Raw genomic sequence first — 26,391 nt, 5'->3', positions numbered from 1 at the left:
CATCATCATCAGACTCAGATAACTTTATCAGCAGGAATGGCATAGTGAAAGAAAAGGCATGATTACCCACTTTGCTGCTGTACCCCAAGGACCAGGCTGTCTTTCCCGCTAACTCACAGAAATCTGTGCACTATGTCCCCCACCACAAGGTGACATCTGAAAAAGACTCGTGCTTTTTTCTGTGTATGTCCTTGGTGCTTTGTGCTTAACGAGCTTTTTCATTCATTCATTGCCCAGCTCCAAAGGCAGGCCTTGGAGTTAAGTCTGTCAGCACATATGCAGGGGGTCCCCAAAATGTCTTGGTACAACTTTAAGATGGCTTACAACCGCACCAAACACATATAGTGTATGTATACATTTGTGTAAACGTGGCACAATGTACACACTTGTATATACAACGTAGTTCTCATGTGTGCTCAAGAACACACGTATACGCACATTTGGAGTGTTTTGTGTATGTACACTCATACGATACTTGTGTGCATACATATGTAATACACACATCCTGGATAGATATGAACAGGCCATGAACTGGGAATAAACGAGATCATGCTACATGATAAGCAGGAAACTATATAATGCTCTCAGTGATCCCAGGCTGATTCCTGCCATGACATGATAGTATGTTTTCTCGTGGCTGCAGCATGGCGGCAAATTATTCTTCACCACAATCTCTCAAGAATCAAAACTACGAGAGAACTAAAGGAGAATAACAAGCTGTGTGTGTGTGTGTGTGCGCTCTCACATACACACATGCTGTTTTCAAGACATTGCCAATGGACAAAGGTAAAGAGCTATCAAACCACCTCACACTCCCCGGTCCCACCAGATTCAGATTAAAACATAATTGGGAAGCATTCTACAAAATAAAAATAAAGTGCGCCCCGGGTGATGTTAATTTGTGGTTTTCTAGCACACCCCACTTATTTCTGAGTCTGGCACTAGCAGGGTAAAGCCACTGTCAAGTCTGGGGCCTACAAAGGCAGGAGGATCCAGGGGTGGCCCTTCAGCACCATGGATAGATCACAAGGGGAGACTATAGTGCAGGGGGAGGAAAGCATGGATGGTTTCAGTCTGTCCAAGGGGAAAGAGTAAACCCAAGATCCGTATCTAAATAAAACAGGGCTTCTCACCCTCCCATTACCTACGGGCTCCTGGGCTGGTCTGAGGACCTCTTGGCTCTCAGCAATTGTGAAAGATCCCACACCCCACCATGTTATAAGCTACTTCTTTGTATGCTCAGCGCAAGGCACCCAATGAATGGGAGGCTGAACGGAAAAGGTAAGGACTGGGCGCGTGAAAGAGTCGTTGCCCCTCTAAGGGCTACTATGAAGCAGGCACACCTGGGCATCGATGCAGCCCCTCAAACCCCAAAGCCCTGATGCTACCTCTTCTGCCCCGGCCCAGACCCTGCAGCTGCCTGCTGAGTCACTGGCGGGGGGCTGGCTGGGTCTCAGTGCCCCGCACACAGCCATCCCTTCAGCCTCCACTCTGTCTTCTACCACCAACACCATGCATACAGTGCTGAGGAAGAAGCTGCTTTATTGAGGGGGTGATTCCCCATGCTGGGGCTGAACACCCCTCCCTGGGCCAGGCCAGCCCCGCTCTTCCCCCAACTTCCCAGGGAGAAGGGAGCAGCTAAGGCTAGGGGTTGGGCTCCAGGAGGAGAGGATGGGAGAGGATTAGCATTATGGCTTTACACGAGTAGTGATATTCTTGTCTGGGACGGGTCTGTGGGAAGGTGGGAGGAAGCAGCATCAGGCAGAACCCTCAGGGTGTCGGGGAAACATGACAAGGAGCAGAGGGATACAGCTGGAGCTAGGAGATGAGGCGGCCATGAAGCCGGTGCAGCTGTTCGTGGGTCAGCACCAGGCGGTGCCGTTGCCCAAGGCCAGCCGTGCAGGGGAAGGTCACTTTGCCCACGTATACAGTATCTTCTCGTTTCTCTTCTTTGGCCTGGAAGGGAAAGAGAGAAGGGAATGTGCCCAGTAAGGCAATATGAGGACTCTCACACCCCATTTCCTCATTCCTAAAAAGCACCACCCCTTGTCCCCCTTCAGTCTCACCCTAAGGAAGGCTGATGAGGGGAACGTGGCAAAGTCAGTGGGGACAGTGGCTCCTGGGCGCTGAGACACAGTCTCTTTCATCACCTCATCCTGCAGAGAAGAAATGGCAGATTATGACAGAAACGAGAAGCTGCCAGCCTACAAGGGTTCCCCCTTATGGGCAGCGGGGGGCCTGGGACTTTACCAAGCTCAAGCCTTGTCTTTTCTAAGGTTTCCCTTTGCTGTTGCAGCCTCTTTCCCCGGGCTGGCGAGAAAGGGGCCTCCACTCTCCTAACTTTCTTGCCTCAAGTCTCAGCTAGACTAGAGAGCTTCCTGAAGGAAGTGCCAAGGCTGGTCCTGGGGTCTTGGTCACACTGTGTGGCATCCAGGCCCCCAGAAGTGGGGACTTTGGGGTTGGCAGGAATAATCTGGCTCAGGGATCACCAAAAGTACTGGTGAGATGCAGGGAGCAGGGAGCTGGGGGGGAGGGCCCTCACCTGCAGTTTGTCAATGGTGTCACTCAAAGACTGGAGGTGGGTGAGCTGCTCCAGAAGCTGGGCCCCAGGGCTCTTTGTGGCTGCAATGGGAGAAGAAGCTGGTGAACCCCACAGACCAGGTAAGGACAGGAGGGCAGAAAAGAGATGTAGGGACCGAGATGCACTGGGGTGGGATGGTAGCCTTGGCCCACCAGCAAGACCCCTTTCAGTGCAAGGATATGATTCCGTATTCTGGACCCAAGAAACAAGATGGGAAGACAGAGTTCTTACCAGGGCTGGACCTCGTGATATCTATCACCCGGGTGCAAGAGCTGAGCTGATGCAGTGTGTCCAGCAGCTGGCTGGTTTTCCGGTACAAAGCTCCAGCTGCGAGCTCACCATCGGAACTTCCCCGCCCTGAGGGTGTGATCTTGGCCACATGCAAGGGAGGCAAAGCTGCCAGGGCTGCCTTCATCTGGGCTCCCTAGGACCAGGAAGAGGAGAGGAGATGCTGGAGGAGGAGGGCTGCAGCCCCACCCCACCCCCAGATGCACCTATCAACCCAAACCAAACCAGAGGAGCTTTTTTCCCTCAGTCCCATCCTCCCATCCCCTTCTCCGTCAGTCAGTCCAGGGCTGGACTCCCATTCCATGCTCCAGCTACTTCCTCCTGGCTCCATACCTTGAGCGTGCTATTCTCATGCTGGAGCTGGGAGATGTGCAGCCTCATGGCCGAGATCTGCTGGAGCAGCAGGGGAGAGTCCTTCACAGGCCCAGGGCCTGGGATGTTGGCCAGAGGCGGGCCTGCAGCCCCTCCTGTGGGGACATTGCCAGGAGAGCGCTCGCTCACGAGTGTCCAGGGAGCTCAGGGCTCACCCCATGCTCTGTTCTCCCCTCTTCAATCCCCTTTCAAGCCCATGCCCTTTCATACTGACCATTGCCCTACCAGCCCCAGATCCCCAGACAGGGAAGTCAGGCACTGCCCCCCAAACCCCCTCAGCATCCAGGCAGGTCTATACCTCGCTGCTGTTCTTCTGTGGCCAGGCCAGCCCAGGGGGAGGGGAGAGAGGAGAGAAGAGACACACATGTGACAGGGGGTCGGGGTTTCAAAGTGCAAGGACAGGAGTAGGGGCCTGAAGCCACAGTCCAGTGACATAACCCACGGTCTTTGAGTGGCCCGTTGGCCACTTGGAGGACTGGCTTTGGCATGACGGCGCCTTTGCACATAGATCCAGAGCACCGAGAGCACAACAGGAGGGTCAGCAGTTGGGAAACAATGGCCAGAAGGGGAGCTTGTAGCAAGCTAAGGAACCGGACGGTGGGAGTGATGGGACGTTCAGGAGGGTACATGGATGGGCCCGATAGCTGGGTGCAGCTCAGCCTGCCTGGGAGCACCAGGAGCAGGGAAAGGAGGAGACCGAGTACAGAGGGCACGATGGCCCGGTGTCCTGACGCACAGGATGGTGGCAGGAAGATGAATTCAGAGTTGGATTCAAATCCTGCCTCTCCTCCTCATGCCCTGAACAACTGGAAGCCAGCCACTTCCCCTGCTCAGTAGCTTCATCTGAGTGATGGGGGGTGGGTTAGATGGCCGGGGGGTCCCTTCCAGTTTTAACTCAATGAATGTGTGGGAGAGGTGGGCCCCTGGCCTCTGCCACGCCCCCGGGCCCACCGCTCACCGCCAGTGATGCCAGAGACAAGCGTGGCGATGCCCGAGGGGGGTGTTCCCCGCAGCCCCTCGATGGTCCTTTTGGACTGGCTGCTCAGACGCTGCTTCAGCTCCACCTTCTCGGCCTCCAGCTGGTCAATGTCTGCCTGGAGGGCGTCCATTGTCTCCTCGAACTCTCTGTAAGAGAAGCAGGGAGCCCTGGGTGTCCCCGCGCCGCCAGCCCCGAGGGGAGAAGTGCACGGGTGCGCCAGGCCAGGGGATCGGGTCCGGGCCAGGGGCCCACGTACTTCTCCTTCTTGCGCAGCAGGGCTTGCGTTTCCTCGAGGCGGCTCTGCACCTTCTCGGTCCTCTCGTCGGCATCCTTGGCCGCACTGTCCAGCTTCTTCTCCAGGAGACTCAGGCGCACGTTGGCCTCGCTCAGCTCTTCCCCCTGGAGGCCATGGGGTCAGCTCAGCCCGGGGAGCTCGGACTCCCAGCTCCACCCCCATCCTCACCCCCTCCTGGCCTCCGGTCCCCAGGCCCCACCTTGATCTTGAGTGACTTCTTTAGCTCCTTAATGACAGTCTCCCGGTCCTCCAGCTTCAGGCCCAGGCCCTCAGCATCGGTGATCTCTGCACGAAGGGCTGCGGCCCGCAGTTCAGAGGGGGGAGGCTGTGGGGACACCAGGAGGTGAGGATCCCTTGGCCCCAGGCAGCACTGCCCGGCCTTCAGGGGTCCTCTGTCCCCGCCCCCAGGCTTGCCCGGGACTCCCCAGGTCCTCGCCGCAGCCCACCAGGCCCCCTGGCCCACCTTGCTCGGGGGCCTCTCTGCATCGTACTCTCCCTCTTGCATAGCCGTGGCCAGCTTGTTCATGGTTGCAATGAGGATGCTACATGACTGTCGAAGGCACTCGTAGGGGCTGCTGGATGGAGACCCGTAGATCTGTTGGGAGCCCAGGACTCGCGTCAGCCCCAGACAAACCCAGGAGCCATCACTGCCCCCTCCCCACACTTCTTCTCCACCCTTCCCAGTCAGCCGCGGCAGTCCGTGTATCCTGCGGCCTCCCTACCTGCTCCCCTGCCTTGAAGGCCAGCTCTTCCAGGGTGCTGGAGGGCAGACCCTCGTTCTCAGCCAGGGGGGCGATCAGTTGGGCGGCAGCGGCAGCTACCTCCTGTAGTACGGCCACTACCCACGTCAGATGCTTCCGACAATCCAGAAGGGTATCTGACACCTGCAGCAAGGAGAGTGGGTGAAGGGAGTATATCCCCCCAACCTCCCCTTCCCCTCCACAGCCCCTGCCAGGGACGACAGGTGTCCCATACTCTTGTTTTCTCTGCCTCCCTGCAGCCCAGAGCACAGACCTGAGCCCCAAAACCAAGGGCAGCTGGGATCCCAGGAGCATCCGTGCCCGGCATCCGTCTTCGGATCTTCTTACAGAACTGCCGGATGTCGCTGCAGGACGTTTCCAGGTCCCGGAGCAGGAGGGATAAGTCTGAGGCCTCCTGCCCTCCCTGGCAACAGAGAGGACACAAAGTCAATGCTAACAGGGAAAAGGAATGAGAAAGGAGGGCGGTCAAGAAGGAGGGAGGGGTTTGATGAGGGTGGGGAGAGGGAGAGGGGGAGAAAGGGTAGCAGTGAGTCTGACTGGGAGGGTGGGGCCTACAACTCACCTGCAGAAAGGCATGAAGCCTCCCCACTTCCACAGCCATGCAGTCCAGTGCACTCTGGGTGAACTGTGAAGACACCAGCGGCAGCCCATGAGCACCCTTCCCTTTCTGGCCCCCAAATGTTCTTTTCAGCCTCATCGCCCCAAGAGTCCTCCAGCTCCCCACTCCAACCACCGGGAGGCGATGGGGAACGGGGGCTCACTTTCCAGGAGCTGGTCTGAAGCCCCCTGGCCGCCCTCTCTGGCCAGCCCTCACCTTGATGTGGTCGGCCAGCTGTACAGTACAGTCCTCGGGCTGCTCAGTAAGATGGATGCTATACAGGTGCTAAGGAAGAACAGACAGACTCAGCCCTGGGGTCAGGCTTCTGCTTCCTCCTCCTCCTCCCCTTTGTCCCCAGGTCCCCATCACTCACGACCCAATGAAAAGTTGCCCTGCCTCCTAATCTCCTGCCTGTGTGTAGGGAGCAAGGAAATACCTTATGAAGCCCCACTGTGTGCCAGGCACTATACCAAGAATTTTACAAATGTCATCTGATCCTCACAACCACCCCGGAAGTTTGATGCTCCTATTATTCCTATTTTACAGTGGTAGGAACTGGAGCAGGCGAGGTCAAATGACTATTAAGAGTCTGAGGCAGGTGTGGAAAGGGCCCGGTGCCCTATCACCCAGGCTCCTGGCCATAGTAAGGACACTCAGTTCCCAGGCTGGAGCCCAGCTGGGACCCTCCCTCCCTTTGCACTGTCCGACAGGAACCCTTTGGGAGAGAGATGGGTACATGTACATCTGTGTACGGGAGCACAGGCCCGGGTGTGGTAAGGACCTGCAGAGCAAGCAGGAGCAGGGGAGGGCTCAGAGAGGGAGAGCCTGTATGAGGGGTAGCCGGCTCCCTCAGGGAGGAGCATAGGTCCTAGCAACGAGGGAGCCTGCAGACAGCCAAAGATGAGGCCGCCCTCCCACAAAGCCCACGCTGCCCACCCTGCTAACAAAACGCCTTGTGAGGCATCTCCCGGAGCCTGCTGACGGTGGTCTCGCCCCTCACGGCTGAGGGACATCTCCACAGAGAAATCCTTTCCCATGATTCACACAATTTCACGGGTCCTCTAAGTCTTCTAGAAAAGAGAGACAAGGACCCTGCAGAAAAGCCCAGCTGCTTCAGCAACTAGAGGGAGGCCTGTGGACTTTTATGTCCCGTGTCACCTCAGACAAGGCCCATTTCCCCTCAGCCCCGCTCCAAAGATAACACTGCAAACCTATCTGTCAGTCATCATCAAACAAGCAGCTCGCTCAAAACACCTTACACTCTCTAGAGTGATAAAGATGAGAATAGTCAACATTGAAGGGCGTGTGAAAAGACAGGCACATGAACTGAAATGACTCTTCTGCAAAGCAGCGAATTACAAATAAAGTGACTACGATGTCCATAGCCCTTGACTCAAGATTATCTGTTGCTAGGAACATACTCTGCAGAGGTGGTGCTGCACACACCAAAACGTGGAGGGCAAAGCTTTTTGTGGCAGCAAAGAGCTGGAGACAAAGCAGATTGCCCATCGACTGGGAAAACAGCCAAACCAGTGGTGGCACGTGAATGCGGTGGAATATTACCGTGCTGTCAGAAACAGGAGCATCATGAATACAGAGAAGCACAAAGAGACTTAACTGAACTGATGCAGAGTCATGAAAACAGCTATGTTTCTGTATAACTGATGTTATAAAGAATGAACTTGATTCTCAAGGAGAGATACACTTCCTTCCATTCCCACCAGTATGGGATACCACATAGAAAATCAATTTTTGCAATGTATAAATTGACTTTCCTGAATTTTCTCTTAAAAAAAAAAATTATGAGGAAGAGCTCTCTAGAAGGAAGAAAAGTGAGAGATACAAGGAAAAACCTAGGCAATATAAAAACAAAATATAATCAGTACTTTTTTTTTTTTTTTTAAAGAAAAGCTGTTTTTCAATCAGGGATCCTCCGGTATTTCTGACTTTTTCAGATTTCTAGGCACTGAGCTCCCCCATCACATACTTATTTTGACACTTCATCTGTAAACTGGTTGGAGATGACCTCTAAGGGCCTTTCCATCTCTTGACATTCTACACTTCTGTGAGTTTCTCTTTCTTCCAAGCCAGTTTCCTGCCCTCTCTTCTCTCTCTCTTTTTTTTTTTTTGGCTGGGGCAATTGGGGTTAAGTGACTTGCCCAGGGTCACACAGCTAGGAAGTGTTAAGTGTCTGAGGCCAGATTTGAACTCAGGTCCTCCTGACTTCAAGACTGGTGCTCTATCCACTGCACCACCTAGCTGCCCACCCCCCACCCCCCTTCTCTTAGACATCTAGCAATGTACCTACTAGCTTGCACACTTTTATATCTCCCTATCAATTCCAAAGGAGCATGGAGGAGAGTCATGGGAAACTCTCCCAGACTTATCCCTCCTATCGAGAAGGTGACCCTTTTCCTCCCTAGGTCTCCTCATCCCACTAGATGGCCGAGATTCTTACAGTGACCTTCCTTCCAGGGATCTTTCAGTGCCTCCTTCACTCCCTAGATACAATTCTGCTATGCCCTGAGGGCTGATCCACGATAATTCAGACCCAGAGGGACAAAGCCGCCAGCTGAGTCATGATCCCAGCCCGTCCCGTCCCCACACTGTCTGCTGCCCACACCTGGTAGTACTTGATGGCCTTAGTGAGCGGCTCCACGTTGACCGTCTCATCCAGTTGGTCCTTGTGCAACAGCTCAATGAGGAAGTCCAAGGAGCGCTCGTGGGCACTCATCTCAGGATAGAGACTACCGACCTTTTTGTAGACGTCCACACTGCACTGAGCCAGGGCACTGCGGGTCAGAGCACAACCCCCGTGAGACCTTGGTCATGGGACAGAGACCCAGGGTGTTCCCTCTCCCAGTGTCGAGCTGAAGGGAGTGAGGGGCAGCAAGTACAGCCAGAGCCTGGGGGAGGAGCAGTCGTCACAAGCAGCAGCTGGGACAGAGGGGCAGGGCACTGGAGTTCATACGCAGTTTTGATGATGGCGGGAGACAGACAAGGAGCCCGGACTGGTGGCACAGGGGTTACTCACTGCTCGTAGCGGTGGAGTGTGGCCTGCAGGAGACTCAGCGAGTACACCAGACCGGCGGCAAAGCTGAGCTGCTCCCCAGGAGCCCCCCGAAGCCCTGGTCGTCCTGCACAATTCTCAGTCAGATCAAATTTCTCCTGGGCCTGCTTTCTGATGAGCTCTGCCTGTCAGGGAAGTGGAAGGGGACACAAGGCTCAGCACCGAGGCAAAAACCCTCAGGGAGGGAGGCACAAGGGCACTGCCTGGGCTCAGGGCCCAGACTCAGATAAAGAAGGTCACAGGGTTCTGGTTTGGGGCACCCGAGTGCAGGAGCACACCTTGTGAGAATGCCTATCAAAGTGGGGGCTTACCTTACAAACCAGGCGGGGGATGAGCAGCAGGACCAGGACACAGTCGTGATCTCCACCGGGCCTCAGGAAGCTATCTGGCATGAAGGCCGTAAGCAAGGACACGTGCCTATTGGCCTGGGCCACCTCCATCTGCCTCAGTTCCATCTCAATGGCCTAAAGGGTGACAGCACAGCAGAGCATGGAGGAGGAGCCCCCAAGCCTCCTCAGGGCAGGCCCACCAGGCCCCAGGGGCCACAGCTTTTTTGAGTACAGAGCACAGTCAGATTCCACCAGTGGCCAAGGCTAGGCCAGTTCTTTCTCCTCAGGGCCCCGGCAGGCCATCAACACTAAGCATTCTTCACTCCCAGCTTTAATACTAACCTTGGCGTGGGCCTTGGTCTCAGCAAATTTAATCTTGAAGTCAAAGGTCTCTGGGGGCGGCTGCTGCTGCCTCTCCACCGAAGCCTCTTGCTGATTTGTTAGCTCCCGATTCACATCCTGAGAAGTAGGGACAGACTCTGAACAAGAGCAAGGGAACCAGGCCTTGGATAGGAGGGTTTGGGAGAAGCAGAACAGAAGGAATCTGGTACAGTCTAGTCAAGTAACTTCAGGTGTGGGGATGTAACTGGGGGCAGGGGGAGGTACCTGCAGGTGGGCGGTCAGCTGTCGGTATTTCTTTATAGTCTGTTGGTAGTCAGCAACGGTCTCCTGAGCAGCCTCTACACGCTTCTGGGCCTCCCTCACTCGGGCACCTGCCATGTCCAACTGCTCCCGAAGCTCAAGCTCAGTCTCCCGGGCATTCTCCTGCAGCTCATCATTCATCTCATTCATAGCTTCCTGTGGTACACAGGCAGTGTGCAGCAGTAAGGATCAAGGGTCAGACATGGGCCTGAGGGGATCCCCCCCAGATGTGTCCCTCAGGGTTGGGGTCAGCAGGAAATCAAGGACAAGCTCCCTGAAGTCATCCTCAATGATCAGTGAGAGAGGTCAGAGCGGGGCCTCCTTTTCACTAGCTCCTTCTGTACTATGTGAAAGGAGATGGGAGCGAGAAGCCGAAGCTGAGGAAAGGCACTGAGCTCCCCCTCAGAGGTGGGGGTGGGCAGAATACGAGTCCAGGTCACGCCTTCCTCTCACCAGGTCTCCCACGGTCTCTCGCAGCTCCCGCACTTTCTCCTCCAGGTTCAGGTTCCTGTCTGTCAATGTCTCCACCATCTCTTCTGCTCCCAGGGCTGCATCTACCTGCAGTGTTGTAGAGGGAGTTACAGAGGCTTTTCTCATTACCTGTGGCCAGGTTTTATGGCCTTTGCTGGGTTCCCCTCCAAGTGCCTACCATTGTGTGTTGTACATAGTAAGTGTGCATTCAATTGAATTCAGCCCCCATTTGTTGGCCCCTGCTGTGTGTAGAATCATGTGATGGGCTGGATGGCAAACAGAGAAACCAGAAAGGCGGTAGGCCTGAGAGGAGGGCTCAGAGTGGAGAGCACCCAGCTGCTGCACCCAGTGCCTGCACTGCTATGGAAAGACCACTCCTGGTTGCTACGCACTATCTGGGTGAAGTTCCTGACCCTTCAGTATCTCCTTATCTGTAACATGAAGCCCTGGAAAGCTCCTTGCTCCAAACCCAAGACCCCCAGGGGCCGCCGTCCCCACCTGCTCCTTGAGCTCGTCAATGGTGTGCTCAGCCTGGTCCAGCTCCTCCTGAAGGCGCTCGCGCTGCTGCCGCAGGGCCTCCAGTTCCAAGTTCTTCTTCTCCATGAGCTTCTGCAGTTTGATGTGCTCCTGCTTCTCTGAGGCTGAGAGGTCTCGCATTCTGGGGGCAGGGGAAGAGGCATCACCCAAAGCTTCAGAGGCAAGGGCCCGAAGCTGTGGGGGGCAGAATCACGCAGGCCTACCTCACCAAGGCGTCCTTCAGCCGGGCATTCTGCTCCTCCAGCTGCTTGAGCTGATAACTGGACGCAGCCCCATCAGATCCTGAGGGAGAACACAGGCCCCCTCACTGCCTGCCCAGCCCACGTCCCTGCCCTCAAGCCCAAACAGCCCTCTCCCTTCCCCTCCTCTGCTCCGGGGCTCTACTTTTCAGACTCCCACCTCCTAGGAACCCCCCACCTCCCCCTTACCCTTCTCCTCAATTTCGGCCTTTAGGATCTCGAGATCAGTGGTGAGCTCCTCCACACGTTCCTTCAGAGCCTCGACCTCCTGCTGCAAGGATTCTGCCCGCTCCTCGGCCATCTCCTTGTCCAGAGTGGCCATTTCTATAGCATCTGCAGTGTCGGCCATCTCCTCCATGTAGCGTTCTTTTGCCTCCAAGGCATCTTTCGCTTCCTGGGGAAGTAGGTGGGGGATGCAGTGCCACCTTACGAGGTGCTCCCAGCAGCCCAGGCTTTCACTCCCTTTGCTCTCTATCCCTTCTAAAGGGGGCCGTGACCAGTGTGACTGTTCCCAGGACCCTGTCCCTCTGCCCGGTCCTTCACCCTCACTGCCCAGCTCACCTTCCGGGCTTCCTTGAGCTTCCGCTGCAGCTCTGCCTGCTGCTCTTGCATCTTGCTCTTCCATTCCTGCACCTGTTCCAGTTGGATCTTATGCTTCTCGAGTTCTTTGAGCTTCGCCTTGTCCTCTGCGCGCTTCAGCCTCAGAGTCTCCAACTTCTCCTCTAAGTCACGCACCTGGACCCGCAGCCCTTCCTCTTCCTGGGAAGAAGCCACAGGATCCCTTCACTGGGGATGCCCCCTCCATCCACAACTCTCAACTTGATCAATGGCTGGCCTGGAGGGATGGGGATGAGACCCCACCTCCAGGGAAGGAACAGAGCAGTCTTCCACTCTCTCCCTTGATGGGGGAATCAGAGACTGCAGGAGGTATCGTACCCCACCTCAGGGGGAGGGAAGAGGCTCCTCTACAGTTCCAACCCTTAAAAGAAGGAATGGAGTTCTTTTTCTTCTTTTCTTATACACACACATCTGAGAAGGAAACTGCCATAGGGTTAAGGGTCACCACCATGCTGAGATGGAGAAAGGGGCTTATAATCACAGCAGCAGGAAATCACTGTATCCAGTCACCTAAAACCAGCCCTAATGCACCTAAAGCATCTGGAGAAAGTCTTGGGACCCTCCGCAGAATAACTTCCTCCAACATACCAGATCTTACCTTGGAGGGGGAAGGCAATGGCGGAGCTGCCCCGGGAGAGGTGAGCGAGGGCGTAGGGATGATGGGGGCTGCCAAAGGTGTCTGTGCTGGAGTGCTGGGCTCACTGCTGCTCATCTCTCCAGTGGAGGCCGAGGCCGAACCTGAAGGTCCTGCAGGGCCACCAGCCCCTGATGCCCCTGAGCTGGTGGGACGGGCAGGCTGCGTGGGTGTGGAAGGAAAGAGAGAAAAAGACATTGATGTGATCATCAGGTCAAAGAGAAACCCATTGTGCAGACTGTAGAGAGAGGCAGGCAGTGACTCTCAGAAGTCTGGGAGGCAGAATAAAAAGGGGGAAAAAAATGAAGGAGTTGGAACAGGGTAAGGGAAAAAAATCCTGACAGGAGATAAGCCTGATAATGTTCTTAGCTTATCTCCTGGGGGGCAAGGGACAAGGTAAAAGGTCCACAATGTTATTTTAGTAATCAGTGAAGGTATGAGCAGTTTGACTTTAAAGCCTTCTGAGCTGGAGCACATTCTGACTCTTATAATAGGAGCTCATCGACAGTACTTCAAGATTTCCTCACAGTGTTCCCAGAAGATCAGCACAGGGAGGCCTGATGAAGCTAGAATTAGCCCTAATAGCCAGGACTTGAAAATAGGCCTTCTGATTATAAGTCCTGGACTATCTAATTTAACCCACTATGTCCTTCCTTTCTCCCTCATGAAGACCTATGAAGCAGGCCAGACATTATCTCCTCCAGTCACAACCTTCTAATTCCCCCCAAACTTAAAAGTATATCCTAGGAGAATTTCCCAACCTCCTCACCGTATCTTGGAGTATCAGGGTTCTCCCTTTCCTAGGTTTAGAATTTCTTCCACCATATGAGAAACACTCCAGTGGGGAAGAACAAGGCCATCCTGGCAGAGCACAGCTGACACACACACACACATATATATATATATATATATTCCCTCCCCCTCCCCCCCAGGTAGACTTTAGCTTCCACAGAGATGGCCTTTTAACTTCTACCTTGCCTCTCTGATCTAAAACATAAACCAAATTTTCCTCATACTTTTCTCCCACCACAGTCAGTCATCAGACAGACATAATACACAGAGTCACAAGGATATGCAATGAGTTACAAACATAAGCATACACAGCACACATACACACAGCCATTCATATAGACAAAACAGAAGCATCTGAAAATTGGAAGGGACCTCAGAGTCCTGACTCATACTCCTCCTCCTACAATGGTCCCTGATAGGTGGTCATCAGCCTCCATCCAAAAACTGTAGTGAATGGGAGAACTCATACCCTCCCAAGGCAACCACTCCTCTTTTAAGAAGCTCTAATTAAGGAACTTTTTTCTTTCCAGTACACCAAAGTCTGCCTCTCTGAAATCATCACCAATTAATCCAAGTTCTGCCATGAGGCTGAGGTCAAATCTAATCTCCCTCCCACAAAGGTCCATTGGACCAGAAAGGTCTTGATAAAAGAAGGCTAATAGGAAACTAAAATCCAGCTCCTGATGAGTGTAAGTCACAAAGGGCAAATGAACTACATCTCGGAATACTGTAAAAACTGGCCTACATGTGCTAATCAGTGACCTCTGAAAGATTATGAACAATAGCAGGGAAAAGAACAATGGGCTCAGTTCTCAAATAGGACAAGAGAACAGAGACTGCTATGTACAGCTTGTGAACTTGGTTGCAATTCCCAGCAAAAGTCTACAACACCTTCTGAAATAAATGGTCATTAATATATAGAAAAAGGAGCACAGTCATACCTATGAGGGTATACCAGATGAGTTCCATCTCTTTTTATGACAGAGCTACTAGACTGATAGAACAGGAACATGATACAGTTATATAGTTCAACTATCGATCTATCAACAACTTTTTATTAAACACCTACACGTCAAGCTCTGTGACAAATAGTGGAGATAAAAAGGCAAAAACTATATGTACCTACCTCCACGAGTTAACCTTCTACCAGAGGAAATGTATATATTCTACTTATATAAAATGAAGGGATGGAGATTAGGAAGAGCTTCAAGTAAAAAGGGGTATTTAAGCTGACTTTTGAAGGAAACCAGGGACTCTTAAGAGGCAGACAGGAAGAGTAAGATCCTCTAGGCTGAGGGACCTAAATTTTAGCAAAACATGTGCAAAATCTTTTCTGCAATTCTTGTTCAAATGGATAAAGGCTAGATGACACTAATTAGGTAAACCGAGATCTGATTAACTAATTGGATCCCCAAAGTGTAACCATTAATGTTGTGATGTCACCTTGGAAGGACTTGTTCAATAAGATGTTCCAGGGATCTGTGCTTGGTCCTAACTAATTAATGATAGATAAAAATACAGATGACATTCTTATCAAATTAGCAGTTGACACAAAGCTGCAAGATATAGCTAAAATCCTGAGTAACAAATTCATGATCCAAAAGGATCTCAACACTGGCCTGAATCTAATAAAATTTCAAGAAAATACATATCAAGTCTGATACTTGGATTCAAAAACTCAACTTTACCAATTAGAAGGCATCATTAGGCAGCAATTCATCTGAAAAAAAAATTTAGAGATTCTAGTGAATTACAAGATCCATATGAGTCAATAGTAGAATATGGCACCCCAAAAAGTTAATGAAATCTTTGGCAGTTTTCAGAAAGCTGTGGCCAAACAGAAAGATCACAAATTTCTGGAATAGTGCATTGAATCCTGTCCTCCACATTTTAGGAAGGATAATGAGAAAAGCTCAAGGTTATCCAGTAGGGGGCAACAAGAATGATAAAAGGCCTCAGAGTTCATGCCATATGGGAATCAGCTGAAGGAACAAGGGAATTAAGCTATCTTCAAGTATCTGAAGAGCTGTACTGTAGAAGGATTATTCTTGGTCTTCCTGGTTCCACAAGGCAGAATTATGAGCAATGAATAAAAGTTACAAAAAGGAAAATTTAGGGTTGGTGTAAGAAAAATTTTGTAACATTTTAGAGCTATTTCCAAGTGTAATAAGTCACCTCAAAAGATAATGGGCTCCCTCTCACTAATAGATGACCACTTGTTAGGAACATTGTAGGGGGAATTGTTTAGATATAGATAGAACTGGGGAGTTTCTTAGGTTCCTTCCGAATGTGAGATTATTAATACTTAAAGATGAGAAATCTTCACTGCTACAATCTCAGAAAAGAGATGGGACTGATCCTTATCAAACTCCTATTTATGCCTTTGACCTCATCTCTTCCTGTGTCCTTCAGGGAACTATCCCTTCAGCCTCATTCAAGTTTTCACTATTTCACTTACTGCTTCTTTTTCTGCTAACTACTAATATACCCAGCTCTCCCATATTCCCTATCCTTAACCAATCTTCACTTGACCTTATCCCCTACTTAAGCTATTATCTCATAGCTAGTCTTCACTCCATAACAAAACTACCAGAAAAGTATGTCTAGATTTGTACCTCCACTTTCCCACCTCCCTCTCACTTTTCAAATCCCCTTTGTCATTGGATTTTCAATCCCACTATTCAACTGAAACTCCTCTCCAGGGTCACCAATGATCTGTTTGTTGCTGAATTCAATGTTCTTTTCTCAGTCTTTATACTTCTTGGACACTTGGTGTGGTCTCAAGTTCCTGACTATCTTTTGCTTACTGGATAATCTCTCCTGGCTCTACTAGTCCAACCACCTTAGTCTCCCTTTGAAGGATTATCATCAATGTCCCAACCCTTTCGTATGAGTGTAGCTCACTGCTCTGTCCTGATACTTCTTTTTCCTTCGTGACTTCATCAGCTTCCACAGTTGAACATCATTTCTAAATAACTGATTCCCAAATCTAATTATCAAGCCCTTCTTTCTCTTTTGAACTCATCTACATTTATCACCAAAATGCTTGCTAACCATCATCATTTTGAAGCAAAAACATCTCAGACTTTGCATATCTAAAACAACTTGTGACCTTCACAAACTTTCTTATTTCTGTGAATACCACTACTCTCCTAGTCACCTAGATTCAAAACCAAAGATCCTAAATTCTTCATTCTTCCTAGCTTCTTGTATGCAATTAGTTATCGAGTCATGTGGCTTCTCTCTCCAAATCTTTCATATCTATTCCCTTCTCTGTTCCACAATCCTAGTTTAGGTCTCCATCACCTCTGGTTTGGACTATCTGAGCAATTTCTTAATTGATCTCCCTGCACCTATCCTCTCCCTTCTATAACACAACTGTCAAATGGATAATTCTAAAGAATAGGTCTGATCATGTTACTACCCAGCTTTAACTAGACCAAGAGGCTCTAAAAGCTACAATATTATCAAGAAACTTCATGGATTCCCTGTTGCTTCTAAATGCAATGTAAATTCCTTTCCTGGTCATTGAAAGTCCTTCACAATCTGTCACCTCATTATGTAAACTAACTAAACCCTTTGCATACTATTCTAGCCATCCTCTACCTGATATTCTCTGTACATGATGTTCCTTCTCCCACCTCCCTGTTTTTACATAAGCTGTCTGTCTGTCATACTCTGAAGTGAACATTCCTCCTTACTCCACTACTTGAAATCCAGATCAAGTGCAAACCTTGCCTGATCTCCCCAGGAGTTAAGACTCTCCCAAGCCAAGGCTGCAAGACTGCTTTGAGTTTATTTCGTATTTGCTTGTTGGTAACATTTTCCTTCAGTACAATACAATATTTGGTTTTGTATCCCCAGCGCATAAGATGATGCCTGGCCCACAGAAGGTGATTTAATGCTGACTGAATTCTGTTCACCAGACTAAGTAAACCCAGTTATGTAAACCAATCTTCCTGTGTCATGATCTTCAGGTCCCTAGCCATGCTAATCTCTCCCTTTTGGACAAGTTCTAGCTTATCACCATGCTTCCTAAAATGTGGTACCTCACAGTGAACACAGTAATCCAAATGGAGTCTGGCCAGAAGAAAGGACAGCAGAACTATCAAATGTCCCTTGTTCTGGATTTTAAACGATGAATCTAAGATCATGTCGGGTTTTTTGGCTGCCATAGCAGTTCTGATTCATACTGAATTTATAATCCGGTAAAATTGTCTGATGTGTTTAAGATCATCTAATTAGGCCTCCCTCATCTTGCACTTGGGAAGTCAATTTACTGAACTCTACTGCAGGACTTACATCTATGATTACCAAATTTGGCCTTAATCTTAGATTCAGGTCTTTCAGATCGGGTTTGAGTGCCATTCACCCACTGGGTTCACTGGTGCCATTTTCCTAAGCCTAAGAGCTCTAGACTAGTTATTGTGAACAGGGATACAATCAGCTCAGCCAAGGGCTATTTAGCTTTGAGTCAGGAGGGGATAAGATATGGACAAGGAGAAGCCATGGGGCATCCCATTTACCTAGGAAGGGAGCCTCAAAACCAGTGTGTGCTGGGGAGTCGAGGCAAATTAGGGGTTCCTTCCTTCCTCTATACAAATCACTGAACACAAAGACACATATAGTCACTGGCAAATCACCTAATAGCTACACAGATGTACAACGGATGCTATCACACATGAAACAAGAAGAGTCCCATCCTTTCATACACAAACATACATTACAGGAATGTAGGGTGAATCACAGACATACATGTAAAGCCCATCCCTACCTTCTGAGGATAGCATCAGGAAGGACTTCCCTCCCTCCTTGTCCTTCCTTGCTCCCCATAAGAGCTTCTCAAGGCTCATGATAAATACACATACGCCTAATCACACAGACATGTAAAGACATAGGGGACATATGGCTGGCTGTACATGAGGACAACTCTCCCTCCACTCCTCATAGCCTATAAAGGTTCTTAAAACAGCCATTTCCCTCTCCCCTTCTTGTCTAGAGCAGAAATTCTTAAGCTGGGATCAATGAATTTGTTTATTTGAATATATTTTGATAACTATTTCAACATAACCAATTCCCTTTATAATCCTATGTATTTTATTTTATGGATTTAAAAACATTCTTCTGAGAAGTCCACAAGCTGTTTCAGCAGGCTCCCAAAGGGGTCTACAACACAGCATCTTGGCTGCCCATCCTAAAGACTCCTCTTCCAGGAAGTATGCTCCAATTAACTTGGTGCATCATTGTTTCCTCTACAACCTTGAATATCAGTTATCTCTGAAATGACTGAGAGACCTTAAGAGATTATTTTTCTAACCTCATTCTATAGATAAGGAAACAGATTCAGTTTTGGTAGGCAACGTACATATTAAATGTCCTCGTTGTTGTTGCAAGTGCCTTGTCTCCTAATCACATACTATTACGGACATACATACACATGTGCTGGTAGAGCATAAATGCATGCATACACAGTGTGTACACACACACACACACACAACAGGGACCTCAAAAGAGGCCTCTTGTTCTCTCTCACCTTGGGCCGGCGGGTGGTAGTCTGGCCAGGAAACAGGAGGCAGAGCCAGAGGAGAAGAGATATTCAGGAGAGCAAAAGACAGGAGCAGAGATAGACAGCGGCAGGAACAGTGGAGAGAGTGGGAGAGGAAATAGGGACAGGGCTGCTGTTAGATGGCCAACTCCCCTCTCCCTCCTCCACCCCCAAGGAATACCACCTTCCCTTTTGGTCCCTAGTTGTGTTCCAAATCCTCCCCTCACCCAATATAGCAGACCAAGGAACCCCCACTTTAGCCAGATGGTTTCCTCTAAAGGACTCGGTTTCCTCAGTAACCTCGGCCAGCCACAGGGGAACACAGGCAGCAGGTGGTGAAGGAAGCCCCAGAGACCAGGTCTCTTAAGACCTTGCTATTCATATTTGCCCTCAGTAATGGAGACCAATCCCTCTGTGACCCTAGCCGCAGATGGTAGAGCTTTCTAGTGTCCTTCTCTTCCTTTTGCCAAGCTATAGGGGTCAGGGGCTGGATAGGGCCCCCTAGAAATCAGGTCTGCTGAAATCTTCCTGGGATATTGGCCTCAGGCTCTCTAGTGACTAGAGCAGAATTTGCCCTCTCAAGGTCCCATCCAACCCCCACCCCCCAATACAGAGGGCTCAGGTATCAAGGCCATGAATATTGAATTAGCCAGAAGCCCTGAGCTCAGCAAGGTGGCCCCAGCTGCAGAATTTAGCGGGGGAGGGGCAAACAGATGGAGAAAGAAAAGTGAATACATGTAGAAGGGCTCTGGACCAGACCCCAAAACCCCAGGGATCGGTTGGAATGGGAGATTATATACTAAACCCAAATCTCAACAAGAGGGTGCCACATGGCAATTCCATTTCCATTCCTTAACTCTTTCCCTCAGCAGTCCCCAGATTAGCTCCCAGTGACAGGCCTGTTCCTAGGGGCCTCTAGAGCCAACAAGGAGTTTCTTTCTAGCTATCCCCCGACCTCTACAACTCAGGGTCACAGAAAACGAACAAGGGCCTCATCTCCTTTCCCAAGCATGGCAGCACCCTCCCTAAAACTGGCAATTGGAAGAGAAGAAAGGCCCTAAAACCCATCATAACCTAAGCCAAGCAAGCTCCTACAGAAGGCCCAAAGCGGTGCCCTACCTAGGCTCCCCCATCACAGACAACTTTCTGAAAGCAGACAGCAATAGCAACAGCCACAGCAGCCCTAGACTGACGCCCAGCCCCATGCACTCCCTGGGGACAGCAACCCCTGGGGCAGAGAGAGCCGCAAAGCCCGATGAAAGCCAAAGCCAGCTGAGAATGGAGGTGACAGGTGATGCCCAATCCCGCCCCTCCACTTTCTCCCGACACCCCCCCTCCCCCCAATGGCAGGCTGACTGAGCCAGTAACTTGCAGCAGCGGTGGTGGTGGCGGCAGCGGGCGGCAGCAGCAGCAGCAACAGTAGCAGCGGCGGCAGCAGCAGTGCCGACCCCTAGGTAACCACAGTGCCCAAGGCCAGGGCCAGTGGGAGAGGGAGTGAGTACCTTGCGGGTGGTCGGAGCCTGTCTCATCATTGCAGAAAACCCGACAGAGACACAGAAACAGAAAGAGACACCGAGGAATCGGGGGAGGAAGTGGGGCCAAGGAAAGATGGCCGGAGAAAGGACAGAGAGATGGTGGGAGGATGGAGGATGGAGGGAGGGGTTGTGGGAGAGGCAGGCCGGGCAGAAGGGGACCAGCGGAAAGAGGAGGTTAGCGCCTCAGATTCCAACAATGCGGCCTCATCTTCCCAGCCCCGGGGGCTGTGCAGCCTCCAAACAGCTACCAACTCTGGGGCTCCATGGCCCCAAGGCCCACCCCCAACCCCAGCCCGGCCCGGGCAGCTCTGTGCAAGGATCAGGAGTAGAGGCCGGCCCAGCTCGCCATCCCAGGTACATGCAGATCCCACGGTCTCAGCCTCGGAGCAGCTGCACCCAGCCCCAGAGTCCAGCTCTGACGTCACCGGACCCGCCCTCCAAGCCTGGAGGGAGGGGGAGGAGGGAGCCGGCTCCTCAGTTACCTAGCAACACGCAATACCCCCTAGGCTCCTCCCTTCGGACCGCCCAGCACAGCCTCCACTCCCCTACGAGATCTTAACCCTCGGGGATTGAGTGGCAGATGGAGGACCAGGGCTCTCAGAATAGAAGGGGCTACAGACGGAGAGCCGGCCCTGCCTCCATCACAATGAGCTCCCTCGGAAACTTCCACATTCCAGGCTTCCCCCTTCTTTGTGTATCTGTCTTTATTTCATACAATCTTGGCTCCTCCGTGTACCATGTGTCTGTTGGTCTGTCTGGCCTTCTTGTTCATCATCGCCTGCATGAGTGCGCACACACATACACACGCGCACACACATACACATACACACACACACACACACACGGTTTCCCCTCCTGTGCACATATACAGTCTCCCTTAACATCTGTCTGCTCTTCTTGCTCACCATCTCCCTTTCTCTCTCTCTCTCTCTCTCTCTCTTTCACACACACAGACACACACACACACACACACACACACACACACACAGATGCCTTCCTGTCACATATATGGTCTCCCTCTCTCCACATCTGCCCTTCTTGCTCACCATCACTATCTGTTTCCCTCTATGTCACATATACAGTCTTTCTTCCTCAACATCTGTCTGTTATGCATAGTCTCTCCTTCTTTGAATCCCAAACACGTATTGTTCTCTCTCTCTTTTATGTGTCTCCCTCAGTCACCCCTCTATTTCACTCCCATATGCACACATACATTCTCCCCTTCTTCGTGTCTGGTGTACCCAGTTCCCTAGCCTCTATTTCTCATAGTGTTTCCCTCCATTCTTCTGCTCCACCCAGGAACATAGTGTCCTTCTTTCTTTTTGTGGTTCTTTCACACATAACCATAAAAATTCAAAACCTCCCTCCTTTCAAGGTCCCAAAGAAGCTAGCTCCTATGATACACAATTGATTAAGGAGATTAAAATTCCCCCATCCACAAAGAGATCATGTCCTTCCAGCCCTCACCCAACCAGGACAGGCACAAAGGACAATCTGCAGAAACAGCAGACTTAATTAATCTCCATGACAATGTCCTCCATCAGTAATTCCCAATTTTTTACCCAGGGCTTTGCGGGGCTTAAGTAGAAATCCTGGCAGAACAGGTACCCCACCATACTTCCAATCTTTACCCTGAAACATGGGAAAGGGACCCTCATTTTACTGAGAAGCCCTAGACTACTTCCAGAGAGAAACCACAAGGCAAGCAAGAAGTTTTGTTTCCCATCTTTGCTCAGTTCAAGGTCCCTCAAGGATAGAGCCCCGCTGGGATAAAGATACCAAGGAGAGAAGTTACAACTGCAGGTCCCTAAGCCAGGAATCCAGCATACTGTATATACCACAACCATCCCAAAAGCAAGCCCCTCCGCCCCCAAGGAAGTTGCTACCAAGCAATACCCTCATGCAGCATTAGTGGGTCCCAAGCCAAGAAATCACAACACAGTACACATGGGCAAGCGCATGCGGGTCGAAGGCAGATGGGGAAAAGACCAAAGTGGACCTTGGGGAGGTGAAGGTTAGGCCACGAGACTGGAAAGCAAGAGGATTACATTATCATCGATTCCTAGCTCAGCATAACCCCAGTGACTATTGATCATAGACATGATCACGATCCTGTCTTCTGTGAGACAGAGACTTCAGGAAAATGGCCTAATCCTAAACATTTCTGGCTGCAAAGATGCATCAGGCATAACTCTAGGAAGGAGAGCTGGTAAAGAAGGAGATAGAACTTCAAGATGATATCTAGTTAACAAACATCTATCTAGGGGCCTCTAGTTCAGCGGCTCCTCCTCCTCCTCCTCCTCCTCTCTTTAAAGCTGTTACTTCTGTCCCCAAATGTCCTCCTCGTGCCACCAAATCAGGCTGACTGAGGCTACTCTATGGCTGAGGGATAACCCTTCACCTCTCCCAAGGCTATAGGTTCTGCTAGCATCACATCTCCTCTAATAGTTCGGCTACTGGCTGGAAGAAAGAGGAGTCTATAAGTAAAAACCTGGTAGGCCTGGTAAAGCGGAGCCCTGGGAGGATCAAGGTTGCCCTTTCCTCTGGTCATCTAGGACCCCAGAAGACATGCAAAAGCATGCAGCATCCAGAGGACATGCAGAAGAGCAGGATGGGTAGTGAGGGAGGCATGACGCCAGCCTCCTCCCTCCCACTGACACACAACAAGGAGACACACCACCTTCTTAGGCTTCAATCCTCGCTGCATGGGAAGAGGTTCAGCAAAGGACAGAGTTAGAGACCAAATAATCCACTGAGGCCACATCTGAGCCTAAGGGTTTGCAGCAGCCCAGGGATGGTGGGAAGCAGGTTACAGGTGACTACAGGAAGGATCTGGGGGCTAAGACTGCCCCCAACCCCTGCATTTCCTTCCAAAGGAAGGGTGCCACTAAGCCTCACCACCTGCTGCTAGGAGGCCAGGAAAGCTTCTAACAACTCCCCAAATGCCACCCTCTGGGGGGAGAAGAGCTAAAGGCTCCTCACATACTGTATCACAACTGGAGCCAAATTCCTAACAAAAAACAAACACTCCATCCCTTGGCCACCAATGACTGGCCCCAGCCTCCCCAAACCATTTCCAGCATGCTTGTGATAACATGGGAGCCACACTGCCTAGGGCAAACAACCCACTGATCCCTGCTCCTCAACCCCCCCACCCCCAAGCCTCACGAGGCCTTTCCAATCCAACCTTCTTCTCTTGATATATTGGAAAGTAGTAAAAACCCTTCTAGTAATAGAAACTTTTGATAAGCTCTCCCTTATCTACCTAGATAAGCGTCTTCCAGTCCCCAAGACTGATTCTGATTTCCTCTGGGTACCCCTTCAATGTATAACTAGGGACTCCTCAGACCCTGGTCCTCCTATCCGGCATGGAAGTCCTCACAGCCCACCCGACCCCCCTCCCCCGCCGAGGTCCCACCCCCCCACCAGTTATAACCCTTCAGCCAAGCCCCATTAAGCAAACTCACCAGTTTGCTGGCCTTGGCAGATGGATCAGTTGCTTCTGCAAAAAGAATGGGAAAGAAACAGGTAGAAGTAGAAAGAATTAGCCATAAGAATGGGGGGGGGGGGGGTAGTAGGGCTGAGATCAGCTATGAAATAGGGATTCAAGGCCCATAACTCCCAACACTAGTGAGGAAGCCCTGGAGCCTCTTGGATATAGGAGGCAGACATAAGAAATTGGGAAGTGGGATTGAAGTGAGCTAATAAGGAGGGATAAGCTAGGAGACATAAGAAAAGGGGTAGTAACCAGAAGATCTATACCTCTCTTGAGAACTTTTAAGGCTGAGGAATCTGGTGTCTCTGGGGATGTGGTATCTGCTCCATCTTCAAACACCTGGATCTGAGGTCATGAAACAGACAGAAACATCTCAATCAGATATGACTGAGACCACACTCAGTCTCTTCTTATCCAAAAATCTTGGGGTACAGATAGCTTTTACTATCCTCCAAGCCACAGACCCACTCTATAGTTAAGTATGACTAGACTTTCTCTCCCATAACCCTTTCTCCAATGCCCACTCCCTCGAAAGCTGACTAGGGGGAAAAGGCCTGTGAGTTATTAGCAAAAGTACCTGTGATTGTCGGACAAAGATGCCGTGACCCTCTTCACACGTGAAGTACTTCCTTCCTTGGACAGTCCCATCATTCTTGCCCCTGGCTTCATCAAGGATCACACCTACCCACTTGCCCGTGGCAAACAGTGTAGCCCCCACATAGGCCACTGTGCCTCGATGGCCCTTGCCGATCACCTCTACTCTGGATCCTACTCGGAGGGGCCGGTTGCTTGTCTCGGCACTCATTCTGCTGCCACTTGGTGTCTGAAAGAGACACAGCCCGAGTCAGCTGCTTCACAGGCAGGCAACACCACACCAGCACCTAAGAAATGTGCTGGACCGCAATTTTAATTCTAACAGGAGACCTGAGGGCTGATTTAAGGAAGAACGTGCGTCACCCATTCTGAGCTATATTTATAAGTTTGGGCCGGAACCTAAAACCCAGAGGCTCCCTTCAGTACCCACTGGAGATCTCTTCTCCAGTTACAGAATTTATATATAATTCCTAATATAATATCTAATTAGAAATAAATTTGATATTTGCTAAAAATAAAAAGTTTAATATCACAACATAGCTATTTTTGGCAGAGTACTACCTCAAGTGGGGGAAGGAAACAACCCAAGTTAGGCCAAGCAATTCCCCCCAATCATAGCCCTAATTTGAAATACATGGGAATATGAAGTGACTCTCTGGGATACAACTCCCTAACTACTCCAACTCCAATGAAATCACCTACTTTCACTGTACTTGAGAGACCCTCTGGGCTTCTCTCATTCTTCAAGTCTCAACTTATCCTTTCTCCATCCTGAATTTCTAGAGAACACTTATTTGTTCTTTACTTGCCCAGACCCTGCTAATACTTAGTTCACCTTCATTCTACCTGCAGCCTCCAAGGAGTAAGAGAGTGAGAGAGAGGAATCCCTAGAAGAGGCTTTATATTTCTTCTCAAAGCTAAAAAGCTACAAATCCCTGTATTCTTAAATACTCTCTCTATTCTCAAACACATATACAACATTGAATGGACTGGTTATCACCCCAGAAGTCTTTAGTGGAAAACCAGTAAATATGTGCTGGACCAGGTAATGTAAAAAAAAAAAGGGGGAGGGGGCGGGGTGGAGGTGCCCTCAGGATCTCTTAACCTGAAACACATACAAGCTATACACACACAAGATGACACTGAAAACAGAACAGAAATAGGAAACCAGACTGAATGGATGGAAAGTGTCTCTAACCCATGGAATTCAAGGGATATACCACACCATACCTGGCCCAGGTTCAGCTGCACACTCTAGAATAGGGCAACCCTATACATTAATTCTGGAATTATAGGGCGAATTGAGCCAAAGAAGTGAACAGCCGGGCCTGTTTGGGGCTGTACCCCCTCTCAGCTCCCAAGATGCCTACTACACTTAGAAATCCCTAAGAACTGCAGGAGTGAGGCAACTTAGGAAAGAGTGGGCCATCTCCCAGTTCTTTTCAAGGGTCCTTATCATTTATCTAGGTGGATGGTCATCTTTGAGTGGTGATGGAAGTGGCAGCTGGCCCCTGAACCGGAGAATGCCCAGTGGCTTCTGAAGGGACCCACTGATGGTATAAACTGACAATGAAATCAGAACCACCTCTTTCCCCTAATATACACACATTGATCCCACAGATATAAAAAAGACCAAGCCAGTGGACAGTGAGCCCAGGATATACTAAGGGAACCAAAGGATGGGTAATCACCTCAGAGGTAAAGGAGATCAAGTCAGGTAAGAAAGGATATAGTCTGTGTCAACCCTCCTCCCAAGGCCCACTCCTGACACAGACCAAGCCAGGGAGAGATGAAGGAATAACAAAGCAGCTCTGAAGAAAGCCTTCATTGTAAGTCTATTCTCCCTAGACTCGGGGCCCCCATGATGTCCCAGCCCCCACTGGGGCCTGCAGCCTGAGGCCCAGTGATAGCCAGAAGCTAAGCAGAGCCAAGAGACAGAGTATAACTCTAGGCAAAGCCAGAGCCTCCAGCATTATCCCACCGAGGAGTCTGTCAAGGCCCCACACCAACTAGGC

The 26,391-nt window shown here is 50.5% G+C and overlaps 1 protein-coding gene across 15 annotated transcripts in view; it reads right to left on the bottom strand.

The window, feature by feature from the left end:
- Window positions 1-1,517: 1,517 nt before the first annotated feature.
- The window catches only part of DCTN1 (dynactin subunit 1), a 36,834-nt gene continuing 11,960 nt past the window's right edge, over window positions 1,518-26,391 (bottom strand). For 8 of the 15 annotated variants that reach the window (XM_031942242.1, XM_031942232.1, XM_031942238.1 and 5 more), the window contains exons 2-32: window positions 24,360-24,605; window positions 24,049-24,127; window positions 23,754-23,788; window positions 22,967-22,987; window positions 20,254-20,271; window positions 18,740-18,760; window positions 12,379-12,576; window positions 11,724-11,921; window positions 11,352-11,556; window positions 11,127-11,205; window positions 10,885-11,044; window positions 10,369-10,473; window positions 9,880-10,071; window positions 9,616-9,732; window positions 9,256-9,408; window positions 8,909-9,069; window positions 8,498-8,666; window positions 6,091-6,159; window positions 5,839-5,901; window positions 5,530-5,679; window positions 5,238-5,399; window positions 4,979-5,110; window positions 4,715-4,840; window positions 4,477-4,619; window positions 4,200-4,366; window positions 3,540-3,554; window positions 3,203-3,336; window positions 2,813-3,005; window positions 2,543-2,622; window positions 2,067-2,156; window positions 1,518-1,956 (exon numbers count right to left, since the gene is read on the bottom strand). In XM_031942242.1, the coding sequence (XP_031798102.1) occupies window positions 1,819-1,956; window positions 2,067-2,156; window positions 2,543-2,622; window positions 2,813-3,005; window positions 3,203-3,336; window positions 3,540-3,554; window positions 4,200-4,366; window positions 4,477-4,619; window positions 4,715-4,840; window positions 4,979-5,110; window positions 5,238-5,399; window positions 5,530-5,679; window positions 5,839-5,901; window positions 6,091-6,159; window positions 8,498-8,666; window positions 8,909-9,069; window positions 9,256-9,408; window positions 9,616-9,732; window positions 9,880-10,071; window positions 10,369-10,473; window positions 10,885-11,044; window positions 11,127-11,205; window positions 11,352-11,556; window positions 11,724-11,921; window positions 12,379-12,576; window positions 18,740-18,760; window positions 20,254-20,271; window positions 22,967-22,987; window positions 23,754-23,788; window positions 24,049-24,127; window positions 24,360-24,587 (3,801 nt within the window). In that variant the 5' untranslated portion in view covers window positions 24,588-24,605 and the 3' untranslated portion in view covers window positions 1,518-1,818. Of the gene's footprint in view, window positions 1,957-2,066; window positions 2,157-2,542; window positions 2,623-2,812; window positions 3,006-3,202; window positions 3,337-3,539; window positions 3,555-4,199; window positions 4,367-4,476; window positions 4,620-4,714; window positions 4,841-4,978; window positions 5,111-5,237; window positions 5,400-5,529; window positions 5,680-5,838; window positions 5,902-6,090; window positions 6,160-8,497; window positions 8,667-8,908; window positions 9,070-9,255; window positions 9,409-9,615; window positions 9,733-9,879; window positions 10,072-10,368; window positions 10,474-10,884; window positions 11,045-11,126; window positions 11,206-11,351; window positions 11,557-11,723; window positions 11,922-12,378; window positions 12,577-18,739; window positions 18,761-20,253; window positions 20,687-22,966; window positions 22,988-23,753; window positions 23,789-24,048; window positions 24,128-24,359; window positions 24,606-26,391 lie in introns of those variants that run through there. The other 7 variants (XM_031942234.1, XM_031942235.1, XM_031942233.1 and 4 more) reach the window with 7 other exon arrangements.

This window comes from Sarcophilus harrisii, chromosome 6, assembly GCF_902635505.1.
Source record: "Sarcophilus harrisii chromosome 6, mSarHar1.11, whole genome shotgun sequence".
Classification (NCBI taxonomy): domain Eukaryota; kingdom Metazoa; phylum Chordata; class Mammalia; order Dasyuromorphia; family Dasyuridae; genus Sarcophilus; species Sarcophilus harrisii.
This window is presented reverse-complemented; position numbering and strand designations above follow the sequence as displayed.